The sequence below is a fragment of the Medicago truncatula genome, chromosome 4 (genome assembly GCF_003473485.1).
Source record: "Medicago truncatula cultivar Jemalong A17 chromosome 4, MtrunA17r5.0-ANR, whole genome shotgun sequence".
Lineage (NCBI taxonomy): Eukaryota > Viridiplantae > Streptophyta > Magnoliopsida > Fabales > Fabaceae > Medicago > Medicago truncatula.
This window is the reverse complement of record NC_053045.1, coordinates 33,895,142-33,922,158: the sequence shown is the minus strand read 5'-3', so window position 1 is coordinate 33,922,158 and position 27,017 is coordinate 33,895,142. Positions and strand designations below refer to the sequence as shown.

General features: G+C 34.4%; 3 protein-coding genes across 3 annotated transcripts; 1 reads left to right on the top strand and 2 right to left on the bottom strand.

Annotated features, from left to right (window-relative positions):
- Window positions 1-9,209, bottom strand: LOC25492688 (uncharacterized). Its single transcript, XM_013600880.3, has 11 exons — window positions 8,639-9,209; window positions 7,726-7,990; window positions 5,221-5,380; window positions 4,353-5,097; window positions 3,747-4,176; window positions 3,450-3,631; window positions 2,110-2,269; window positions 1,738-1,965; window positions 1,305-1,655; window positions 753-854; window positions 1-644 (listed from the first exon to the last, which is right to left on the bottom strand). The coding sequence occupies exons 1-11, from the start codon at window positions 9,133-9,135 to the stop codon at window positions 396-398; spliced, it is 3,369 nt and encodes a 1,122-aa protein (XP_013456334.1). The 5' UTR covers window positions 9,136-9,209; the 3' UTR covers window positions 1-395.
- Window positions 9,210-16,959: 7,750 nt separating this feature from the next.
- On the top strand, window positions 16,960-19,857 carry LOC25492686 (mitochondrial import receptor subunit TOM6 homolog). Its single transcript, XM_024782541.2, has 2 exons — window positions 16,960-17,234; window positions 19,647-19,857. Exon 1 carries the CDS (start codon window positions 17,055-17,057, stop codon window positions 17,217-17,219), a length of 165 nt encoding a protein of 54 aa, XP_024638309.1. The 5' UTR covers window positions 16,960-17,054; the 3' UTR covers window positions 17,220-17,234; window positions 19,647-19,857.
- Window positions 19,858-20,700: 843 nt separating this feature from the next.
- Window positions 20,701-24,271, bottom strand: LOC25492685 (AUGMIN subunit 2). Its single transcript, XM_013600876.3, has 5 exons — window positions 23,917-24,271; window positions 23,710-23,814; window positions 22,860-22,928; window positions 21,789-21,902; window positions 20,701-21,229 (listed from the first exon to the last, which is right to left on the bottom strand). The coding sequence occupies exons 1-5, from the start codon at window positions 24,172-24,174 to the stop codon at window positions 21,026-21,028; spliced, it is 750 nt and encodes a 249-aa protein (XP_013456330.1). The 5' UTR covers window positions 24,175-24,271; the 3' UTR covers window positions 20,701-21,025.
- Window positions 24,272-27,017: the final 2,746 nt, after the last annotated feature.

The window sequence follows — 27,017 nt, the reverse complement described above, 5'->3', positions numbered from 1 at the left end:
TTGTGAAAAAGAAAAGGATATACTGCTTTGAACCAGCTTACAATTCAAGTCAATAAATTAATCAGTCCCACTTGCAGAATGTTTGTACTACATAAATAATTGTCTCAATACTTGCAACCTGAAAAGAGACCTAGCAACAACAATTAATAATTGTCTCAACACTTACAACCTGAAAAGAGACCTAGCTACAAATAAAGATCTCAATCAGATGATATTAGAGCCGCATGGATCTAAGTCTTAAAACTTTTACAAAAAATACAACACAACTCACTGAAGACTAAAACCTAGAAAGAAGAATTATTCTTGTGTAAGATGCAACACACTATAAAGAATGAAAAACTTTTATTCTGATAAATATAATCCACCGGGACAGGGACACTCCAATAATAGCTTGCCTAAATCTCACTAACATTTTGAACTTGTATGCGACTTGTGTGTCCAAGCAGCATTTCATGGATTTCTTCAGCGGTAAGTCGTTCATTTGGATTTTCTTCGACGCACCTATGAAACAAATCAACAAGGAACTTCAATGTATCTGTCTCAGCATCTGATTTTTCCAGCTCTTCACCAGATTGAATCATTGTGGGTTCATTCATTGAGCTCAATGCCTCCAGCTCATCAGTTAGTTGTGGTCGTTTACCCATCTGTATCAATCATTAGTAGAAATATTAAGTAAAACAGGGGTTGCAATGAACGAGCATGCCCATAGAGTTCAAAAAACAACATCCATCTAGAAGAAAATACAACCATACCTGCAGACTATCATGGACGTGTGAATCAGGTACTCCAAAATATGGAATTTGCAAAGTTAGCATCTCCAGAAGTAAACATCCAAATGACCAAATATCAGCTTCCTGTTGCAAAATAACGTAAATTAAGATCAAAGATAAATACTATGTCTGTTGACGGCAAAACGAATCATTTTCATGATACAACTATGCTTATTTGAGGACAAGAACAAGAGACAGATCAAATTAGTCCTTTTCTAGACATATAATAAAATCAATGCCAATAAGCAACATGAGCACTTACGCTTCTAACCAAAAAAATAAAAAAGGAACAGAATTTATATTGGTTAGGTATATATGACAAAATGACAATGGGCGCAATAAAATTCCTTCAATGTCACAATAAAACAATCTTTGGCCTGTTTACAATTCAAACTGTTGTTCTTTTCAACATCAGAATTCAGGTAATTATATAAAATTCCTAATATTAACTAATATTTCAGACCAAAAACCAAAACAACACTTGATGCCATGTAAAATGATCAAATAAATGGCTGATAAGTTGAAGGATCTTACCAATCCATAATTGTTTTTCTTGTACATAGTTCGCATGACCTCTGGAGCCATCCACCGAGGTGTTCCCACACACAAAGAAGGAGGAGGTGTTCCTACATGAGCAATACAGCATGCATGTAGAGGTGATCTTAGTGGCACTGCACTATCAAAATCACAGAGCTTCACAGTGGGAGTTCCATCATCTCTCTTCCTATCGCAATCGAACAGAATGTTTTCACTTTTTATGTCACGGTGAATTATGTGCTTTGAATGCAGCTCCAATAAAGCGCATGAGACATCTTTGGCAATATACAACGCCAACTCCACAGGAACATGCTTTTCACCAGCTTCCGACAACTTTTCTAGATAGGTCTATAAGAAAATGTAGTATTGATTTAATAAAACAACCAAAAATACCTTAGCAATAACATAGAAATGATATAGAAAATCTTACTCTTAAGGAGCCCCCTTTCACATATTCCATAAAAATTGCAGATCTCAACACTCGATGCTTCGGATTACCATCAGCTGAGATAGTCCATATGCACGATATTTGGTGTCCATATATTTCCACTATACAGGGGTGTTTAAAAGCACCAAGAATTCTGATTTCTCCCAAAGAATTATATTCAAAGTTTTTTATTTTGTCTGCTGAATTTTCCTGTACTTCCAAAGTACGCACCTACAACACCATAAAAAATATTGTATAAAATTGCATTAAATTGCAGGATATCCAAAAAATCAGAAAATCCGGAATAACAATCAAAATAAAATAAAACATTAAGGGAACCATGTTACTATCATTCATGGATGGATAATTAAATACCTTCACAGCAGCCTCGACTGATCCATATTTGCACCGAACTAATGTAGTTAAAGCTTTTTTCTCAAGTTCATCACAATTAGAGAGAGATGGAAAGGAATTATCAGGACTGGGAAGAATGCTAGTTGAAAGAGGAATTTGGGTTCGACGAAGAGGAATGTACCTGGAAATACCAAGACATCAGACCCTGAATAATCCCATATAATACTACAAAAATAGATGAGTTTAAAAAGCTTTCCGGGCAGCGAAAAAAATCTCATGCAATTATTGTTTCAGATAAAAATTAAAAGAAAACAGGAGATATAAACGAAAAATATCATTTTTACTCATTTAGTTGAAGAGAGAAAATAGAGAAAAGAGTGGGAAAACTGTCAAGACATAGATAAAACATTATCTCCATTGCAAGAAAGAAAACTGGGTAGGGAGAAATTTTCTGATGAAATGAAAATATATTCATCCACACATTCATAGCATGGCCATGGACTCATTTTCTTTCCTCTCATTCCATCTAGCCAAACAAGAGGAGTGAAGCTTTCACACTTCTTTCTTTCAATTTTCTGTTCATCCAATGAAATATATAAATTCATCCGTTCTTCAATTCCTTTTTCTTCTAAACACTTTCTTTCAAACTATTTTTTCTATCAAACCATTTTTCCTCCCCGTCCAAACAAAGCATTATTGTTACTGACGAAATTTAACTTAACACCAAGAATTCTTTTGAACATCTTAGATGCACTGACAGTTTGGAGACAACAACACAGTATTTAAAGTCACTAAGATCTTTTTAACTTTAAATGAGGTTAGATTTCAAAATACTTTTGACTAATTGGAGCCAGATTTGCCGTTATTGGTTTAGCATAAGCAATATTCTTTACATGCTACAATATGATATGAGATCCAATATTCAAAAACAAACCCGGGTTCTAAATTTCGAAACGAATTTTGATTACTTATAAATAATAGGAGCAAAACTAATAACAATCTATATTTGAACAGGAAATCGAGCATAATTAAAGGGAACTTCATCAACTACAAAATCAGTATCCAATAATTAAGCAATACTCTTTGTATACTACAATATGATATCAGATCCAATATTCAAAACCGAATCCAAGTGCTAAACCACCAAATGATTGTTGATTAATAATAAGGGAAACAGAACTAATAACGAAATCTATATTTCAACACATCAACATATAAAATAAATATTAAATATGAAAGCAATATTGTATAATATAACCAATTCAAATGATAGAAATGTTATAGAATGTAGCAAGCCAAGCTGCTTATTTATAATAAGAAAGGGACTAGCACATCCACTTTTACTCAGCGGCAGTAAATACCTGCAGAAATATTCGGTGTCTTTCTCTTCTCTAATATCATAAGGTCGGCAAGCATCAACAAGCATTCGAACCCATGTATCACTCCTCTTTATCAAAATGATATTCCAGGCATGTGGTGAAAAATCCAGGTAACCCCTAACTAGCTCGCAAGGTACAGGTGGCTCCATGTGATCACATAAATACTGTAAACAAAATAACTTGGATTAGATCCTTGCAATAAGAGGTAAGAAAAGAAAAAGTTACACTAAGATATGTATATAAACAAAATGGTATGATGAATATAACAACACTTCTCACCTTAAAAAGAAGAGCTCTGTGCCTACAGACCCCGTACTGAACAGAGCCAATTGGAACAATGATTGAATTTCGCCTTTTTTTTATAGAATCAAGAGATTTTTCAGAGATCATAGAAAGATTGATATCTTCTATGGCATTGACAACTGGTTCAGTTGCAGCATTTATACTCGTGCTGCTTCCGGTCGAACATGTACAGACAAAAGGCTTACTATAGTTTGAGCCAGAAACAGATTTGCGTGCCCTTTCTATAATAGCACCTCTATCACTTCCGCCAAAATGATCAGATACAAAGAGTGCAAGCAGTGATGCTGTCTGCAAGTTATATACTTCATCCTGGCTCCCAGATTTGTTTAAACCATTTAACTGCTTCAAATTAGAGACCAGTCCCTGAGCAGATAGCAGAATGGCATCCAATTCTTCATCCCTTTGTCTGAAACACAACAAAATAATCCAATCCAATCGTATTATATAAAAATGAATCGCAAAAAAGATACCAATATATATTACTATGACTACTACTGTTACTAATTTACTTGTACCCCCAAAAAGAATCACAAATATATACTAGTAGTAGTAGTAGTAGTAGTAGCAGTAGGAATAATGTACCTGTCTAAGAGGATGACTTCACGAGAAGCAAGACACTGATTTTGCTCGTAATTCTCAAGAGGCATAAACGGACGATCACGCCCCGCATCATAAAAGCCATCTGATAGATGGTCCTCAGTGCCACAAAATGAAATTTTACTGTACTTGGAAGACAATAATGAGCCATCACCAATCGGTTTTCTAGACTTGCAGGGTTTAGGATTATCAAGATCCCGATCTGAATGCCTCTTTGTTTTAAAACTACACTTCGAAAAATCTGAACAAGATGCTCCATCCTGTTCACTTTGCCCATTGTCTAAGGAGCATGAGGATGCATCTCGTTCATCTTTACTTTCTGCAGTGCAGCAATCTTCTTGAGAAAACTGCTTTTCAATGATTACCTCATCATTGTCGATATTATCAATTAAATTGTTCTGAGCTGCTTCTTCCGAGAATATTTTTTTATGATTGTCATCCAGGCTTCCATTGTCTGAGACAGTTTCTGTGCAGTTTTCAGAGACAAGAGTATCCAGATTTTCTGGTTCAGAAATTCTGTGGATCTTCTTGCTTAACAGCTGATCATGATCTACACCTTTCCACTTCCTGCTGTTATTCAACCGCTCTTGACGAGCTTTCTGCTCTTGACGAGTTTTATGCTGTTTACTGTGTCGCCGCTTCCACCGTTTACCTGACGACTTCCAGGCTGCAAAACATCTACTGTTAGATGAGGAGTTTGTTAATACGCTTGAAGAGATGGTATCAGGTCCTGCAAAAGAATGCATAGAAAAGTGAAACTCCAATTTAAACACGTGAATTTAATCATCCACAATTCAGAAGGGAAGAGCGTACACAAAAAAGGAGGGGGGGCAAATATGGAAAGGCGCCTCACCATGAGAAAAGGTTTCCTCACTTTCCAGCAAATTGGTTTCATAGACATCCATTTCAACAGAAGAACTGCTATAACTATCTTTGCATCCATCACCATCATTTCCTTCCATATTACAGCATATCCATGAAGGAATTTGAAAAATGCTGGGCAGCTTGTTGTGCTAAATGTAAAAACAAATATGTTAAAAACAACTTTACCATATGAAAATCATAGGAAATTTTCAAAAAATCCTGATCAATAAATTACAGTTAGAACCTAATAACACACAGAAGAGAAGTTACGTAGAATAGAGATATATGTGCACTACTGCAAGCAACCAAAATCATAATAGTTTGACCTACTCACACAGGCAAGCTACATCTACTAAATCAATACCTTGGATGCACAGAGGCACCTCCAATGCGGTCCCTCCATGAGAAACACTGTCAGATGTCACCAAATTAAATACATATTAAACGTACATTCAGGTAAAGGAAACAGAATATAGGTTGCACATCAGATTCTAGCAAACAAAATCAGCCATTTGGGAATGCACTCTTAAGGACTTTATGGATCCTTGAGGTATTTGATCAGACGAGTATCAAGCCTTTGTCTTTTCTGGTGAGCTTCGTGCACTCAAATCCCAAATTGGTTGCGGTCTGTTTGGTCTACTCTTGATTTGTTTCCGTTCCTATTTGTATATATAGAAAAGAATGTGTTCTCATCTCATTAGCATGTTCAACTACTTAACCAACAAAACACTTGTTGAATCAATTTACGGATCTCTCAACCATTGCTATCGTGAACTCAGTCTATCATTTGCAATCAGCTACAACCCTGTGATCTATGTCTGTTTGGTCTACTATTGATTTGTTTCCTATCCTATTTGTATATATATAGAAAAGGATGTGTTCTCATGTCATTAGCATGTTCAACTACTTAACCAGCAAAGCACTCTTGTTGGATCAATTTACGGATCTCTCAACCATTGCTACCGTGAACTCAAGTCTATCATTTGCAATCAGCTACAACCCTGTGATCTATGTCTGTTTGGTCTACAATTGATTTGTTTCCTATCCTATTTGTATATATATAGAAAAGGATGTGTTCTCATGTCATTAGCATGTTCAACTACTAAACCAGCAAAGCACTCTTGTTGGATCAATTTACTGATCTCTCAACCATTGCTGTCCTGAGCTCAGTTTATATAGCAATCAGCTCAACCATATTGCCTTCTCTTTGCCTGTGTGGGTAGGCATGATCAACCCAAGAATCTGGCTTTTGTCATATTTTTTTAATGTTTGATTAGTTCACCCTTTTAATTTGATATTTTCCCCTACAACACAGATTTTACAGGCATCAATTTCCTTTAATGTTGCTATATAAACAGCTTATGAACTTAATTCATCTAGGATTCTCTGTGTTTATGGGATTCTCTATACCACAGTACTTCAAGAAATACATAGCACTTAATGGCTATGGTCCTTGGCACACCAAATCTAGATTGGTGTGCAGTTTCTCATTCTTTCGCTCTTAATATTATTCTTCTATAAATGGTTATTGAACTTAATCAAGTTATATTTTCCCGTTTTACATTTCAACAACGTTGTAAATGTCTCTCTCTCTCACAACAGAAGCATTAGTTGCTGGCTTGATGGTGTTGTTATAGGATGACACGTTGCACAAGAAAGGCAGAAAGTTTCATAAAGGGGAGGAAGATTGATACAAAAGGAGAGAACCAAGAAAGAAGAAGCAGCAAAAAGATCCTTGTAAACCAGCAGCAAACGGACATTAGATCTAGGGGATAAAGTGCCACGTCATTACAAGAACAAGGGTGGTGAGTGTTCATTTCAAGTGGAATTGCACTTTAGTCCTCTCTTTATTACTCCCTCCGTCCCAAATTGTATGTCACTTTAGAAAAAATATTTGTCCCAAATTGTATGTCACTTTAGAATACCAATGAAACATCAATGTTACTTTTCCTATTATATCCTTAACTATTTATTACTCTTTCTTTTTTCAATTCTTTCATTTATCTTTCACATATCATTTATTAAGGATAATTTTGTAAAACAACTCATAATATTTCTTTCCCACACAATATTAATTACATTTCTTAATATGTGTGAAATGCCCAAAACGTCGTACAATTTGGGACAGAGGGAGTAATTTTTAAACAACCTGAACTGATGGGCATTAATGTTATTGAATTTTTTCTGTAAAACTTTCAGTTTCTCTCTCTTCTCTCCCAAGTCCTACTCCTACACCATACTCTAGTCCACTCTAATCCCCCTCCCTCTTCACAACGATTTTGTAAAAGGGTACAGGGTTTTAATATATATTCTTCATCCCATGATAGAAGCGGGAATATGTAAGCAAAACCAGTATATGTATCTGTATATATAGGCATAAAAACCCACACACAGAGCAAAGTCAGAAGCAGCAAAAGCACCATCTAAGAACGCAGATACTTAAAAAACCTATTTTTGCAGAATTAGCACAATTTTACAAATCAAAGCAAGGTACCTGAAGACTTAAATTCTGAAGTCTATGCATTGAGCTAAGTTCAAGTGATCCTAACGAAGTCAGCCTATTATTTGACAGGTCCAAATTCTCCAACCTTGATAGTGAGGTCAAAGCCGGCGGTAACTCTACCAACTTATTATTCGCAACTTTCATTGATATCAATGCTTTCAAAGAACTAATCTCTGGGGGCAATGTCTTCATTTTATTGAATGAAAGATCAAGATATTCCAGATTCGTTAAGCATCCAATTTCCGGAGGAAGATATCTACAGTCAAAAACAGAAGACAATCACAATGTAAGACACTACCAACATGCTACTTCTCCATGATAAACACATTTTTACAACAATATTTATAACATCAATAACAAACATTAACTGGTAAACTAAAACCCTTCAAAAAAAAGTGAGACAAGTTAAACATAACATCAAGGTGACAAATGCAAGGTTCATTCTCTTCAAAAACACATTATTTGCAACAAAATTTAAGACACTACTCACAGGCTAATTCTCCTCAAAAAACAAATTTTTTGCAACAAAATTTAAGACACTACACACAACCTAATTCTCCATAAAAAACACATTTTTTGCAACAATACTTACAACATCAATAACAATTGTTAACTTGTAAACTAAATCCCTCAAAAAAAAGTGAAAGCAACAAACACAGTTTAGTTGAAACAAGTTAAAAGCATAACATCATAAGAGGTAAAAAACACAAACCTTATACAAAAACAGAGAACAATGTAAGACACTACACACTAACTACCTTCCAAAAAAACAGTGAACAATCAAAATGTAAGACACTACACAAAAACTAATCCTCCATAAAAAACACATTTTTCCCAACAAATTAACAACATCAATAACAATTATTAACTTGTAACCTAAAACCCTCCAAAAAAAAACACAAACCTTATATTGAAATGACAAATACAAAGCTTGGTCAAGCACGTGAGAGCAGCAATCTCAGTCAAAATAGGAAAAGCAGAAGGTCTAGAAGGACCCTTAGAAAGCTCAAGTTCTTTCAAACCCTTCAATTTATGCAACGGCAACCCACCAATTCCCGGCGAAGATACCTTCATCTGCAACCTCTCTAACCTCGTCATGTTCCCAAACTCCGGCGCAAATAAGTTAATCTCATTTCCAAAGAATTTCAGCGTTTTCAACCGCATTAAACCACCAACCGACTTCGGAATCAAACTGTAAACGTTCTTGTACATATACAAACTCTCCACTGCATCGTCTGAAGAATTCTCCGGTACCGGAAGTTCCAGATTTTTTCCCGATACGTCGAGGGTTACACCTTCTTCGATTCCGGTAGGGTTTGGGGAATTGTCGATCGGAGTTGTGGGGTTTTCGGGAATAGCGGGGGTTTCCGGTGGGGTTTCGTCGGAGGGGAGAATTTCCATGGCTCCGGCGATAGGATTCCGATGAAAGTTTGATAGATTGAAGAGAATTGGGGAAGTAAGGGGAAAAGAGAAACCCTAGAATTTAGAGGTTGGAGGAGTGAGGGGGGTTTAGAAAGACGAAAATAGCCCTGGATTTGGCCGTTATTTACTACACTAGAGTTAAGGTTTTGCAAACAGAAACTTGCGTGTTCTTTACACCTGTTATCTTAACTAGGTTTTGCTTTTTATAAATAATAAACTTTTGATTTAAATTTTGATTTGGTCATAAAGTATCTCTCCAATTAAGAAGAAGAAGAATAATAATAATAATAATATAATAGATAATTTTTAATCTTTTTTTTGTTGAAGATAATTTTTAATCCTTAAAGGTGGTCATAACTATCATTCTCTTTACCCAAGAGCGCTTAGATGAGATGGAACGGGTCTCTTCTAGTTTAATCAATGTACTGAAACTCTTACAGAGATTTGCCGCCCATTTGGGTGCCACAATGCTTGAAGGATTAGTCTCCACAATTGCGCGCGAAGCATAGTTTTGAAAACCGGCTCGAACCGGTCGGTCGGACCGATCCAACCGTGAACCGGTGGGGTATCTGGTTCGGTCTGCACAATGGATCGGATATGCAGTTAAACCGGTGTGAACCAGTGGAAACTGGCCAAACCCGAAAAAAACCGATGAACCGACGGATTTGTGAAAACCGGCCGAGTCAACGCCCTGCCTTTGACCGCGCTTCCATTATTTTTTTTTAAATTTCGAAAATTGACATTAGTGAGAACTGAGAGTTGATGAACACATGACCATTAACAAGGCAAGGGAATTTAACCAATTCACCACCGGTAGTTTTGTGTTTTATTCTACTTATTATTTATCATAAGGTCAATTATCCCTATAAATATCTGCATTTTTGCTTTTAGTCCCTATAAAAATAAATCACACTTTTTAGTTCCTATAAAAATTTTCGTTAGTGTTTTTAGTCCCTGTTAAATTAAAATTTGTTTAATTATGCTTAAAATTTTAAATTTTTTAATGATTTTTTACATACTTGTTTAAAACATTATAAAAGGTTCCGCCACAATAAATTAGCTCAAAATTTTATTTTTAGGTCCAAATTTTCTTTAGTTTTATCTTGAATTTTTGGCGTATTAAAAAAATTATATTTAATTCGTTACATGTTAAAAAATTCTAATTTTTTATAAAAGAGATTATTATAATTTTCTTAACATGTCTGTTAAAAATCATTTAAAAATATAAAAAGTTTAAGTATAATTAAACAAATTTCAATTTAATAGGGACCAACGCATACTTTTAGTCCTTGTAAAATTAAAATTTGCTTAATTGTGCTTAAGCTTTTAAATTTGTAACATATTTTTCACATACTTACTTAGAATATTATACAAAGTTCCTCCGCAAAAAAAGTAACTAAAAATTTTATTATTAGGTCCAAATTTTCATTAATATAATCTTGAAAATTTGGCTTTTAGAAAAATTCATATTTAATTCATTACATGTTAAAAAACTAAAAAAAATTATAAAAAAGTATCTTACAATGTTATGAACATATATGTAAAAAATCTTTCAAAATGGACTGTTTATGTTTCTTAGATTACTTCTATGCACGGTGGCGATGGTTGTACATCAAGTATGATAGTGTGGAATGGTGAGCTTTTGGGGTGAAAGTTTATTGTTTTTAGCCATGAATTAGATGGAATGGTGAAAAATTTGGGCAAATTGTATAAATTATCGAATGAATCTTAGATTTTGGAGATTTATTTCTTTTGTTTAGCCTGGATTTGGTTTTGAACTTATGTGTACAACCTAGATTCAGCAACCATGCAATTGTATGAACGTTGAAAGATGGTTGCAGATGAGAGAACAGAGAGAGAGAGAGAGAGAGAGAGAGAGAGAAGGATTGAGACAGAGTCAAAGGAAATAATTGAGTGTTTGGCGGTGCATGATAAGGATTATATCCAATGGTTGGTCAGAACTTGCGTACCGTGTGAGGTATAACTCACTCACACAACCTGGATCTGGTTTTGAACATATATGTACAACCTGAATTCAGCAACCATGCAATTGTATGAACGTTGAAAGATGGTTACAGATGAGAGAATCGAGAGAGAGAGAGAGAGAGAGAGAGAAGGATTGAGACAGAGTCAAAGGAAATAATTGAGTGTTTAAAGGTGCATGATAAGGATTATATCCAATGGTTGGTCATAACATGTGTACCGTGCGAGATATAACTTACTCACGCACCCTAGACTCCCCCTTGTTACGGAGGCCAAACCCAATTCAAGCCAAAGTGGCTTTTGTTACGGATACATACCTAACCTAAACCAAAAGTGATTTTTTTGTTGGAGTATCATTGATGGAGCCATAATTGTTTTGTTGGAGTGTCATTGATGGAGCTATAATTGATTTGCTCTTTAGCTTTGGTGGCCTATCTACAAACACATGGGCAATACCCATGTAACCTAACACCAATAAAAAGCAGCCACATGTACTCCATTGTATTTGAAATACTCATTATTTAATTTTATTTTATAGATTATTACCATATAGTATTTGAAATACTTATTATTTAATTTTATTTTATAGATTATTACCATATATTTTTGTTATTTTGCATATTGACCTATGCATTAATTAACCATCTATATATACATTTGAGAATCTTTAAAATGAACAATACACGTGACATATCATAATCAAATGTAAAGGAGAAGTTACATGTGGCAATGTAAGGTTGAATCATACAAATCATAATCCAATCACACCATTTAAGACAAATTTTTATGAGTAAGAACAACCCCGACATAACTAGTACAAGTCTTTTTCCCTTTATCTAAACCATTCCTACGAACAGTGATCTATTTAATTAACGTACATTTAGGCGTTTCTTTACGAAACACTTTTTCTTGATTCACTTTTACATTAAGCTTACGAGAGGATAAATTATGACTAATGCTATGAAAACGTGAACAAAGAAAAGGCAAACTCTCATATGCAATTTGCCTTTCAACCCAAACTTTGTTTCTAATCTTAGTAGACAAGTCAAAATCTACTAAAACTATAGTAAAATGTCCAAAATATCTATCAAAGGAACCTTTACATGTAATAACATTCATAACTTATTAGAGTTCCAAATCTATTAGCAATCCCAAAGAGAATTTTCGAATGTTAGTATTCTTGAGAAGCTAAGGCAAATCTGCACGTGCCCTTGGTGCGTCGAATCTTATGATCGTGACAGTTTTTTTGTATAATGAAATATGTGTGGGAGTTATTCCCTAAAAATGAAGAACTACAAAAATGTTGTATTTATTGTTCTCGCGGTGTCAACTTTATCACTTACTATCATCTCATATTTTGTTATGAATGTGCTTACAAAAGTTCGACGACGAATACTCATGATTTGTCTTTCTACTAGATTTTCATCGTTTCTTAGATTTGCCTTGCAGTATTATTATTTTATTAAACACTCATGATTTTCCTTTCTACTGGGGATCCATTGTTACTCAGATTTGCCCTACAGTATTATCTTTAACATATAATCTAAGACTACTCTGCTCACCGGTTAGGATAATCAACTACCCGGATATACTTCACAATTATTATTATAAACATTTTTATTTATCATAGATTGCCTAGAAGTATTATATAACTCTTGTAAATAACTTTGTAATTTTTTATGTAAGATTGCACTTACAATTCTATTATCATAATATCATATTAAGGATGCATAAGTACCTTACCAACTTTTCATAATTAGCTTTAAGTCTTCCCATAGATTTTCTAATAATTGGATAGCAAAAGTTCATATAATTTAGCCATAACCACACATAAGAGGACGTCATAGACAAATATTGGTATCATTGTTACACGATCCATATGAATATCGCTACCAGCCAGAGTGCGCAATTTAGTTACACTCATTATTATGTCATAGGACTCACAATTTATACATACATACCATGAAAACACTCACTCGTAAACTACTTCATAGCAATAAGAGTAAATATGTAATCAATTGTTGAAAGGTTGCTTTAAAGTTACAAAGCAATTAAAATTATTATTTTTATGGAATTTTATTTCTATTGCCTATATACTCAAATTTTCTTAAAGTTGAATAATGTTGAAAGTAAATACATCAAACACCTAGAATGCATTTAATTTCATAAAATAAAAATAGACATAATCATATGAGAACATAACCTTACCCAAACATGCAATTAATTCAAGAATCCTAAGATATCCTAGAGAAGTTTTGAGTTTGGGATAAGAACATGGTTTTAAAAACCGGACTGGATCAACCGGTTGACCCGATCGAACCATAAACCGATGGGGTAACCGATCCGATCTGGTTATTGGATCGGTCATGTTAATGAACCGGTGAGAACCGGCAGAAATCGGTTAAAACCGGCGACCCAGGGGTTTCTCCCAACCGATCGGTTCAATGTTTGAACTCTAATTTTTTCTTGAAAAAAATAGTAGATCTGGATTTGAGGAAAAATGAAGGAACTAAAAAGAAGAAGTAAGAAACAAAGAACAAAAATTTAGATAGATTGAACATCTTATCACCCTTCAATTTTTTTATTGCATGTTGTACAAAAAAAAAAGTACTTAATCCATATACATAATTATATTTAGGTTTAATTACTCTTTTGGTTCCTTAACTTATTTTTTGGTTTCGTTTTGTTTCTTTAACTATTAAAAGTTTCATTTCGGTCCCATAACTTATTTTTGGGTTTTCTTTTGGTCCCTTAACTATTAAAAGTTTCGTTTTGGTCCCTTAACTTATTTTTTGGTTTCGTTTTGGTCCCTTAACTTATTTTTTTTGTTTCATTTTGGTTCCTTAACTCTAATACATTCATCCTAACATAAAGGACCAAAGTGGTTGACGGAGGAAGAGTTAAGGGACCAAAACGAAACTAAAAAGTAAGTTAAAGGACCAAAAAGAAACTTTTAATAGTTAAGGGACCAAAATGAAACCAAAAAGTAAGTTAAGGGACCAAAACGAAACTTTTAATAGTTAAGGGACCAAAACGAAACCAAAAAATAAGTTAAGGGACCAAAAGAGTAATTAAGCCTTATATTTATCTTATGTTGTTTTATTTTATTTAGTAGTACTATGACACTTGAATATTTTACAAACCGGAACATCAGATTCAATAATAAAGATAAATCATAGAACAAGTTTTTCATAGATATCGAGTCGTACTATCGAGTCAACCAGTTTAATACGGTTCAGTCATACGGTTCGACTAGTGATCCAATGGTTCGACCAATGATTTAGTGATTCCGTACCTTGACCGAGTCGATTCCGGTCCAATTTTTAAAACTATGGATAAGACTATGTTACCTCAAGAGATCTAGACCCAAATCTTGAATTTTCCTCTTTTTCCAATTTGAAACCATAGCCTCAATTCCAACAGAATCACTTCTTCATTATTTAATTATTCTTCTCAATACACATGGGTTCTTATACCATATGCATGCAATATAAATAAAAGATTTGTAGGTTTTGCAAAGAAGTGTTTGGTAAATAGAAAAACTATGATAGGTTTTAAAGTTTATTTCCTCTCCTCTTGTATATCTTTTGTGTCATTTAGCCCTCTCTCCTTCTCATTATTCTTTCTCGTTCTCCCCCTCGGTCCCTCTCTTTTTCTTTCACGTTTTTTTTTTTCTTTTCTTCTTTCCCTATTTTACAAATACCTATTTCCCTTCTCTCTCTCTCTCTCTCTCTCTCTCTCTCTCTCTCTCTCTCTCTCTCTCTCTCTCTCTCTCTCTCTCTCTCTCTCTCTCTCTCTCTCTCTCTCTCTCTCTCTCTCTCTCTCTCTCTCTCTCTCTCTCTCTCTCTCTCCTCTCTCTCTCTCTCTCTCTCTCTCTCTCTCTCTCTCTCTCTCTCTCTCTCTCTCTCTCTCTCTCTCTCTCTCTCTCTCTCTCTCTCTCTCTCTCTCTCTCTCTCTCTCTCTCTCTCTCTCTCTCTCTCTCTCTCTCTCTCTCTCTCTCTCTCTCTCTCTCTCTCGTTTACTATCTCGTCTCTATTTCCTTTTCTTTTCCTTTCCCCAAATACGAGTTATAAAGGGGAATTGGATGATGGTTTTTACACAAATTTTACCTAAACCCCATTATTGGAATAATTTTAATTAAAGTTGCGTTTCAAATAATTGCGTATTCGAATAAAAATAATTAAATTTAATGTGAATTCAACTAATTAAAATTGCGTAATGAATAAATAAATTCGAAAAGTAAATAAATAAGATAATTATTGTTCCATTCAAAACAAAATGTATTATGCATATTCAACTATATATGTTATCACATTACATTGCATTACATTACATTCCGGAATGTAACTTCCAACTGCAACAATTATCTTACCACTGAATGAGGCAAATTCAAACTTGCTAAGCAGCATGACTCCAGCATTCGGTAAGCGTCTTGAACGCTCGTATTCAAGTGCTTGAATACGAGCGTTCAAGACGCTTATCGAATGCTGGAGTCATGCCGATTAACAAGTTTGAATTGCCCAATCCAGAGTAGGATAATTGTTGCAGTTGGGATGTGCATTCCAACTCCAACAATTGTCTTACCTTCGAATGGGGTAAAGTCAAACTTGTCAAACAACAAGACTCAAGCATTTCGCCCCGCATTCATGTTTTTCCTTTGAAAAGAATAATTTTTTGTTAGACTTGCTTTAGATGATGATATTCAAGTGCCAACGAAATGAGGTTTATTTCTTGACACTTAATACCTTCATCTAAACCAGCATAATAAGAATTTAATATTTTCAAAGGAAAAACATGAATGCTTGGCGAAATGCTTGAGTCATGGCCGTTTGACAAGTTTGAATTACCCCATTTTAGAGGTAAGACAATTGTTGCAGTTGGAATGCACCTTACCCTAACTAATGACGATCTTCTGGCGGAATCAAGTTGTTGATGATATCTTCAGTTGATCTCAGCAACGTTACCCGCATATCGATCCACCAGAACATGTTGTGCTCCCAAAACATGTTCGTCACGTTTTCGTCGTTCGTTAATTCCACCCAAGTGAATGATACTCTCCCCTCGTCGAGCGTTGGACGTTTATACCGAATGTGTTCCACCCTCCTTGTGTCTCCGGGGTTGACTCCTTGGTTGAATTCAGCCAGTTCATCATTAAGACCTCTTAACGTTACACCAAAACATCGAACCTTCAACCTCTGAGGTTCTCCGCCGTTGAATTGTGCATGAACGTTGATCCACCCGACCATTGTTTCAAATCTACATAATTAGAAATTAAAAATAATCAATGAAAAACTCATTCAAACACTTGTAGTGAAAATTTGACATAAACTCTACAAATCCTAAACAAACCCTAAAAAATTTATAAAATTCGAAAAAAAACATAAATTTAAGCAATATAACTTCATTATAACATGTATTCATAATATATATTAATAGCATTTCAGATCTACAACATAACTATATTAAAAACAAAAATTCAAAATTTAATAATTAAACAAAAACTAAAATTATAAACATATAAACACATATACTAACTAAAATGTATGACAATAGCATAAGTGATAACTTACTTGTGATTGAAAGAAATTTTGGATGATTTGGTAGAGTTTTTTTAGAGAGAGTGAGTGAAAATTTGAGAGAAAGATGGTGAATATATCACGAACACAACGCATAGCTTAACGACATTAACTGCCGCTGAGGTAAAAACGTCATTTACTTGTGTCAATAGCAATTCTATGTCAGAAAAGCAATTTTCTAAAACGAAAACAATTGAATGGGCCGAAATCGCTATGGCCCATTTTTGCAGTCCTTAAAATCAAAAGAGAAATCACAATCACAGCTGAAGCGTCGTGGAATTGAAAAACCCTAAAAAAGAGAAGAACAAGGTTTTACGATCGGAGAAGAAGGTAGCGATCATGTTTCCAGGAATGTTCATGCGAAAACCAGACAAGGCCGTGGCACTGAAGCAGCTCAAATCTCATGTCGCCATGTTTGGAACATGGGTTCTTGTTATTCGTATTACCCCTTACATTCTTCATTTTCTCAACCGCGAGAACGAGGAACTCAAGCTTGAGCTTTAGATTCTCGTATTCATGGTAATCTATCATCTAACTACGATTTAAAGTTTTGATTTTTGTTGAATTATTTTGTTTGGTTGAATATTCTATGCGGTTTAAAACTTGTCAATAAAATTTAAGCTGTTAACCAAATATGTACTGCTTAACTTGATTGTATCACTATCTATGATTATATGAAGCATGGACACAGGACATGACAACGACCATACCGATCAAATTTTGAACCTGAAGAAATGAATTTATTGATGCAATCACATTTGTCGGTCTTGGACAACACCAGATACGCGTTGGCGTCGGTGCTACATATGTTACTAGCAGTAGTGTTTTGCGGGTCATTTGTGTTTGGGTTTTGATATTGGTATTTGTGTAGAAGGTATTAGGTGGTAAGAGTTAACATAGCAGTGTGTTTGTTTTGCTGAGTTGATGGAAAATTATATTAGCCATTGGAAATTCACATCGTCTGTGGAAGTTTCTTGGTTGTAGCCTTTTTTTTACATCAAAATTGGTCAAATTTGCTAGATTGATAAGTATTTATAAGAACTTGTGGAGACTTCCCTTTAAAACCTAGCTATCAAGCCACTAAAATATTCCGCTGAGCGTCTCATACTACTTGATGTGGGATTTTAGGCAACTCATAACATCCAAATGCCTATCAGGTTTTAGTATAGATTGTACTTGCTCCATGGAGCTTGCCGTCTTTTCTTTGTGATGTACATAATTTATGACAAACCTTGCACCTACCTTTGCCAGACTACCTTGTTGGAAAGGAAGAATCTGAACCCATTCCCATTCCTGTAGGCTTAGTCATTGATTGAGTCCAAAATCAAGGCAGTAGCCGTCCTGTCTCAGTGCTGGTCTATCGATGACGTTGGACACTGGGCACTGTTGCCATCCTTATAGAGGTAGAGTTTGGAAACTGAGGTAAGACTTTCCCTCAAAATAGAGTGTTACTCCCTAATTTCCCCCCGATACTGAATGGCATCCAGTGTTGTCGATGGTGGAATATGGTGGAAGGCCAAAAATCCACCATACAAACACACCATTGTGGCCTATGGTGCATTCCTTCACAAATTTCCTACAGCGGTTGTCTAAAAATCCGCCGGCCATGGTGGCTCCATTTAACTACACTGATGACTCCAAATATATTGAGAAGGTTGATAGTATCCCTATCTTATGCTTTTTGGGGTAACTTTATTTTCAGTGACAAATGTTAGTTAATTAGTTGTTACGTAAATGTTAGTAAGGGGAGTTGAACTTGCAACCCTTATTTCTCCAACTCTTATGTTCCTCCCCCAAAACTCCAAATCATTTCCGGGGTAACCATTGAAGATCTCTCTGGCTTGTTCTTTTAGCCACCTTTTGTCTCATGAGTTCACCCTGGTTAATGAGTTTTATTGTCTGCTGCTTCCACAACTTGTATTAGAGACCTTGGGTCAGTTCATTGCACTCGCTGTTTAAAGCCGTTTATTGGATTACCCATTCCGATTGTCATTGGCATGGTCCACACACTCATATGTGAAGTTTCAAAAGTTTCCCCTTGACCCACACAGTGCATTTCAGTTTTGTTTTTGCATCTCTGTTGGTCTTATTCTGCTCATTAGTGCCCTCAATTCATGTTTTGCATCAATATGACTATTTGTTGCAAGAATTTCATGGCTCTAGTTTGGTTTTGTTTTTTATCTCAGTTATGATTTGGCATTTGTTTTCATAGTTGCAGGCTGGCCTCAACTTTACCCCAAGTGCAGTCTAGAGCCCCAGTTTTTGTGCTATTTAGGTCCGACTCCTTTGTTTTGCCCTACATGCAATCTGGCCCAAACATTTGTGTCGATTACCATTTGGGTGTCTCAGATGTGGTTTAGCCTCAATATTTGTTCCAAATCCGCATGCTTTGCTGGTTTTCTATATGTTATTATGTTATTTGATTTTTTATTCTCTGTGAAAGATTACACTCATAACAAGCTTAAAGCTTAGGAAGCTTTGACTTGAGGTGGGGTATTAGATGATACAAAAATATTTTGATCTTATCTTAGAGTATGTTGAGTATCTTAGGGTTCTAGTATATTAAAGTAAATGAGGGTTGGTTCTTTGTCTTTCTTTTGTCATCAATTTATAAAACTACAATCATAGTTCAAGGTCTTTATCCCCTTCTCTTCTCTTTATTTAAATCCATAAAATTTCAACACTTGTAACTAATATTTAGTACTATATTTGTAGTCTCAATGTTGTAAATTGTAATACAGTATTTTCTATTTTGTCCTCACTTTTCTGTATACTCCATCATTCCTGCCAATTAGACCTTGTTTACCTCCAACCTGTGGCTAACAAAAAATGTCATGTTTTTTATTTTTAACCGGTTTTGTAAACTTATGTCACTTATTCTTTGATAGTTTCTATATATTCTTACACTTTTTTTTCCTCTTATTGTTGCAGTGTTCTTGAGGATATGTGCATGGGTCATGGAGAGATTTCATCTAATAATGCTTTTATGTAACCCTGAAAGTTGTGATGATAGTACCGTTTATATGTTGTTTCATTGACAAGCTTATGAGATTTTTTTTACTATGTTTGGTTCAGTTTGTTGTTGTACAATGATAAGCTGATAACCCCAATTGCGAAACATAGATGATTGTTTACTTCTTTATTTTTGTTTTTTTGTGATGAGTGCAAAGACCTACAAAATGGAAGTTTTAAAAGGAATGGTGTTAATGGGATTCTAGAGTTATACAAAATGGAAGTTTTAAAAGGAATGGTGTTAATGGGATTCTAGAGTTATATCTTGTTTATCAAACAAAGCAAACCAAAAAGACATTAGCTTGGAAATTTGGGACAATAAGATTCTATTTGGGGGTTAGAGGGGAAGTGAATGAAGGATTTTGAGAGAAAGCGAAGGGTAATAATCATCTATTTTGTATTAATTTTTTTTCTTTCTTTATAGAACCAAAACTCCTTCAAGTCTTGGTTGGGAGAGGTACCTCCCATTTGCATCGAATAAGATTACTTCAAGTTGAAGGGAACTTGTAAGAGATGAATACTACTTCCCAATATCGGAAACTTTAACTTTCCTTTTTATTTAATAATAATGCTCTTGTATCAAAACAAAAGAATAATAGTCATAACCATTCTCCTTATCTTTCCTTGTAAAAGACAAATGAAAATCTTTTGTTGATTTTGTTTAGGTGTCAATCCTTGTAGTTTTATGACAACAAAAGATGACCATAACATGAAATTCGAGTGACATCAAATACGAAATTCTTCTAAACATGAATTCTCACCCCTAAAGTTTCTTTTTCTCTTATCTCCCAAATACAACCTAAACCTTGCACAGGTGAAGATATTGCAGTGTTGTGTGATTATTTTAATAACTGAATGAAGTATATAGATTAACTTTGGAAGCCGATACTTTGACACTGCACTAAAGCAAAGCCCAGAGAATCTTGTAAAACAAATTTGTGGTTTTTGTCACATTTAACTTAAGCCATTTCAGTTCATCATATGCCAATATATTTTCAGAACATTTCACCAATAAAAAACGAATGTTGACTTAAATTGAGGCTTTAGTTACAACAAATTACACACCAATAATTCACTAGTTCAATCCATTCATGAATTCACTTCTCAAAAAGATAATAAACAATTATTTTACACACAATCCTTTGCCTTGTAACCATTCTCTGAAGAGGTATTCCATGAATAATTGATATGCACAAGCAGGTGAAGTATAATATATCACACAGAGGATAGACAGATCTTAAAAAACTAAGACTCTTCTTCAACCGAGAGGGCGAGACAAGATCCTTTGGCTTGTACCATTATTCTGATGGAAGTGAAGTTAAGGAATCAGATACTCCTGGTAGTCTTTGGGAAGGATCTCTGGCCGGTGTTATAGGTACAGAGGAATCAAATTGGCCCACTCTAAGTTTTTGAAGTGCTGCAAATGACTCTCTTTTGGCTGACATGGCCTCAAAGTACCGAGTGCAAGATGCCAATGCTACAGGAATTGGTCGAAGCATCTCCTGGAAAAAAGAATGGATTTTCAGTTCAAATGCAAGCAGAAAACACAAAGTTATTGTCTATTATTCTTCATAGAGATGTCCTCAATGTAGTGCCTCTATGCACTTTGTTGCCTTTAAAAACACTGAAATGTGGTACAAATACAATGCATATGGTTCTAAACAAGCAAGGAATACCAAGTTTAGTTTCTAATATAATATAATTAAAAAATAAAAATAAAAACTACAAGGTCACAGGATTATCTTTCACATGTCAAACTTTCCCTCATAACTATTTTCAAAATTCATTCGTGGTAGGTATTTGCAGGTTAACCGATGACGTAGAGCAATTTTGGTATGTCAAGTATACTTAAATAAAGAAACACAGTATAAAAACTAAATCCACTGTCACTAAGTTATGTTATTGGTGCATCCAAGCAACCACAGACATTAAGGGTAGGCAACATACGATAGTAAGTGAAAACTAGGTTCCAGTAACGCAAACAAGTTTGAGTTATTATAATGGAAACAGAAAGTCCTAATATCAATATCAAGAAACAATGTAATGATCGTAGAAGCATACCCCCCAAACCGAAGGAGGTTCCTTAAAATTCTGACTCCATTGGAAATCTGCCACTGATGCTGTCAAGGCACCATAATCACTAGCTGCCTTCATCAGTAGTTCAGAGAATTGTTTCTGCATAAATAAAAAAACATATGACACAAGCATTACAATCTATCCTACATTGACTGAAAATTACACTCAATAATATTATACTCCCTCCGGTCCTTATTATAAGAAACAATTGACTTTTTATGTTCATTGGATAATTAATGTATCTCGTTATAAATAGAGACTAGATACATCACTTACACAGTGAACCTAAAAAGTCAATTATTTCTTATAATAAGGACCGGAGGGAGTAATAGTTTATCATTTACACCAAGATTAAATTTATATCCATTGGGGAAAATAGGTAAAGTAACGGGGACAAAAAAGACTTCAACAGGCAAATATTATTAGATTTAAGATATAAATTTAAACATAATCCCTGTATTAAACTTTGTTGTACAAAACATTTGCACGTGTAAACTTCAGTTCAACAGCTTAAGTTTTTTGAGAACGATTGAATGAAATCATGTAGATCACTATCAGATACTGCATAGCTCATAAAAATATTTAAGCCTGTTTACAAACTACATATGTATTATTTATAACAGATGCCCCAATTAAACATTGTTGATATACAAAGTGGCTAACTATATTCATGATTTCCAATGTCTAATAAAAATGGTAAAGCAAATAGATAAAGTCCTTCAATTTACAATTTTTAATGCAGAACGTAATCTTTTATCATCTTATTTCTAAGTCTAAAAGTTTCAATTGAAGTCATGTTATCAAGTTTTATCTTGAACGCCACATTTTACGGTTAACATACTTTATTCAAACAGCAAAGTAATACAACTATCACACTATAGACTAAATCTAGTAAAATCAAGAACTAAATACAACAAAGAAAAATGTTTACCCATGTGTAATGCTACTAACACAACCAAAATATTATTACATGTCCAAGTGTTCATCAATTCAACAAATTTGTGTGCCTTTTCTAGTTTAAGTAGCTTATTTCAATAACAAACTATGTTCACCAACCTGATATTCTGCTTCAACAGGAATGCAATCCAGGGAATATGGCTGCTGCAGACGAGCAATTATGCGATCCTGCCAAATTTTAGAAAAAAATTATGTCTGAAAGCACATAGGAATATCTTAATGACACGCCAAAATAGGAATTAGGAACTAATTAAACAAAACAAAAAACAAGAGAAGAAAACATAAAATGAGACAATACTTTCTAGTCTAAGTAGCTTATTTTAATCACAAACTATATCAAACAACCTAATAATCTTCTTATTATTGTTTGACTATTAATACGTAATACTAGTCGGAATTCAATGTTGTCAACCGTGAATCGCGAAAAATAGGAATTTGTTCAAATTCCACTTTGCTACAGTGATATAGCTGCTATTTGACAATACAAAAACAACCAAGCCTTATCCCATTAAATGGGATCGACTTCATGGATCAAATGACACTATAATGTTCTATGATATATCATATCCCTATCCAACTCATTAATCCCCAAGTCTTACTTAATAGTTTCTCTTATGGTTTTCTACGTCTTCCTTTGCCTCTAACGATTTGATCACCCTCCATTTGATCTACTCTACTTACAACATAATCTATAGGTCTTCGCTCTACGTGTCCAAACCATCTATGCCGATTTTCCACCTTTCTTTTCTAAGATAGGTGCTACCCCAACTCTTTTCTATTGTTTTCATTTCCAATCATATCATGTCTAGTCTTACCACACATCTAACACAACATTCTCATCTCTGTTACGTCATATAACAATACTTGTACTAAATCACATATCACATAATAACTGCTAAGAAAATTAACCAACAACTGAAAAATGAGAACAATAATAGGAGCAAATTACCTTATTATGAATAACATCTTTAAGAATAGTAGTAATCCTATCCAAAGTCTCAATCTTTTTCTCCATTTCACTCACATGTGTCAAATGTGCAACATTTTTATCATCCTAAAAATCACAAAAAAATATACAATTCAGCAAAAAAAAAAACCCATTTACATAAAAATCAATTCAGATCCAATCCAACCCATACAAATAAAAAAGGCTTACCTTTCTCCCTTGAAGTTCAACTTGCAAATCAGCAATTTTTCTTTGAACAGAAGTTAATTCTCTCAAAACCCTGATCAAGTCTTCACCTTTTTCACCCGTTGATGTTGTGGGTGGATTATGAAGTGATTCGTGGGTTGAAGATGAAGGTGAGGAGACGGAGAAGCCGAGATCGGCGGCGATTGACAGTGCATCGGACATTCCACCAATGCGTTTGACGGCTTTTCTACCAACCCAACTTGATTCGTTTGTCATTGACATTTTTGAATTTTGTATAGAAATTCTAACACCACTGTGAGAGAACGAAGGAGAAGAAAGCGAACCAGTTTCAAATGTTTTATTTTTATTTTTTTGACGCAGTCCTAATTTGTTTTAGATAAATAAATAAACTTTTTTTAATGCATATACCTTGTAAAACATTTTACAGTGTTAATCGAAATGATAATATTTCTTAAAAAAAAAAAAAAACGGAAATGATAATATACCTGAACTTAACTTAGTTGGTAAGAACAATGCATATAATATATAAAGTTTAGATTCAAACTCCGGACACCACAAAAAGTAGGAAGGATAATATGTTTCAAACTACTTTTTTTTTTAACGGCAAATTTTGTTAAACAACATAATCCATGTTCAAGACGAACAAAGACCAGTATAACTGAGAATACAAATAAAAAGCGCCGTATATAGACGGAACATCTGAAAATAAACACCATAAAAACACCTCTGAACAGGGGCGGAGCCACTCTCATCTGTGTGGGGCTCCTGTCTGCACCACTATTTTCAATCCAATATATATACCAGCCACTTTGGGGTGCTTTATTTTTAAGGGAACTTTGGGGTAGTTTTAATTGGTTAAAATTTTAATCAGTTTCCTTACCAGCAATCCAACACATGAGAAAAATTTCCACCTCATTAATTTTTGTCCCTCACAATAATTTGATGATAAGTATAATTCAATTTATTTTTTAAAAACACAAGTATACTTAAATTTATATTTCATATTTTGTATCTAAATACTTTTATAATGGCAATTTTAATTTATTTTAACAATCAATATATAACATGATTGTGTATTTGTGTTAGATTTTTTTTAAGGAAGTGTTAGAAATAATTTTTATTCTTATTAAAAAAAATGAAATAATTGTTATTCTTCATTTTTATAAAACAATCATGTATTTTCATAGTTTAGATAGTTGTAGAGAATATTATATTGGGAAAAACCCAAGTCCCACATCGGATAGACAAGACTCTTGATAAGAGTTTATAAAGAGGAGGCAATCCTCACCTTACAAGCCGGTTTTGTAAGGATGAGTTAGGTCCCAAATTTCAACATATTATGATGTACACCTTCATTCTTAACTATTATATTACATATACGTAGAATATTGCCCCCACTACATACAATTCCTAGCTCCGCCACTGCCCCTGAGGACAACACCCACCAAAATACAAGTCATCACCTAAAACAAACTCCTTCACGAAAAGGGCCACTGTAAAATCGGTATCCAACATCATTCATCGTCACTACTCACCCCCAAAGAAAAACACCCCTCAAAATTAAACTTTCAGTCCTGAACATCAAAGTTGAACCACATCCAAAAAGCTTCTCTCCGAAAGATCATTCAGCTTCCACTGCCTATCGACCTCCGATCCACCGAAAGAAACAATAAAAAGCCCAAAATCAAACTTGAGCCAAAGAACTGACTCCCGATCTCGAATCAAAAGTGATCGCCCCACCAGACTTTAGGACCAAATAAGACGGGCACTCCTCACCTCCGGTACACCAGAGAAACACCACATCACGCCAAACAAGATTGCAGCTAGACACCGACTCCCGATCTCGAAGCAAAATTAAGCTGCCCATCGGAAACCAGCAAACAAAAAGTAAGGCAAACGACATAATATGTGGTTGTGCAAACAACAAATATATCAAAAGGAAAAGGTTCAACTCCAACATGACCCGCTTCTTCCAAACACCCTAAACCGCCCAAAAAAAACTAATTTAAAGTATATGTCTTAAACTTTTTTTAAAGGAATTCAAAATTATATTTTTGGAGGTATGCATTGATTATTGGTCGTGACATGATTGGCCTGTTACAATTTTAAGAGGTGAATTGACAATTCACACGTTAGGAGCTAGACTTGATTTGATTTGACACAACCAAAAATCTTTTGGGATTTACTTTTCTTACCCTATAGGTTTCCTCGCGCGCCCCATCTTTTTCAAAAATATCATTGAGTTTCCGGATTTTATAATCCGGAATGATGTTTTTTTTTTTGTTAAAAGGTGAAAAAAATGAGTAATGGATTTTTCCGGATTTTGTAATCCGGAAATTTCAAAAAATAGGGCGCATTACATGATGTTTCCAGATTACATAATCCGAAAACCCCATAAACACCCTTTTTCAAGGTAAAACAGTTCGGATTATATGATCCGAAATGTATTAGCACAAATTCTAAACATGTTTGTAACATGGATAGTCATTTTAAGGACAATATCAATCTTCCTAGCTCTCATCTTTATGTTTTTGGGTGATTGTTACCTGTTCTTAGTCAAAAATCGGGTTTTCGGGCTACTTGATCAGATTGCTCCGAAACTTCCCCAGAAAATCAGAAAAGATTCAAGGACCATGACTCCCTTAGAAGAGACTTCTTACGGGACTCCGCCCCTCAAAATCCAAAATTCCATCGTTTAGACCCATTTTTAATTTTTATATTCTCAGAAAAATCTGAAAAAATTTGCATTAGTTTTATTTGATTTTTAGAATTTTTTGGTACTATTTTTATATTTATATGATTTTATTTGACAGGTTTTTAGCATTTTTTACTTAGTTTTTTTGTTGTTTTTAAAAGCAAAACTCAAAACTGTTGAAATGTGAGAGAGTCTGATGGCTGATTATACATAAGAATTGTTCGGATTATAAAATCCAAAATTGTAAACATGAATCCGGATTTTAAAATCCGGAATGCACAAAAGCATTTTTGAAAATTTTACAGGGCGCGGGAGAAGGCCATAGGGTGGAAAAGTAATACACAAATCTTTTATAGTTAGCCACACACTTCGATAGTAAAAGGTAAAAACGAAAATATCTTACTAACGA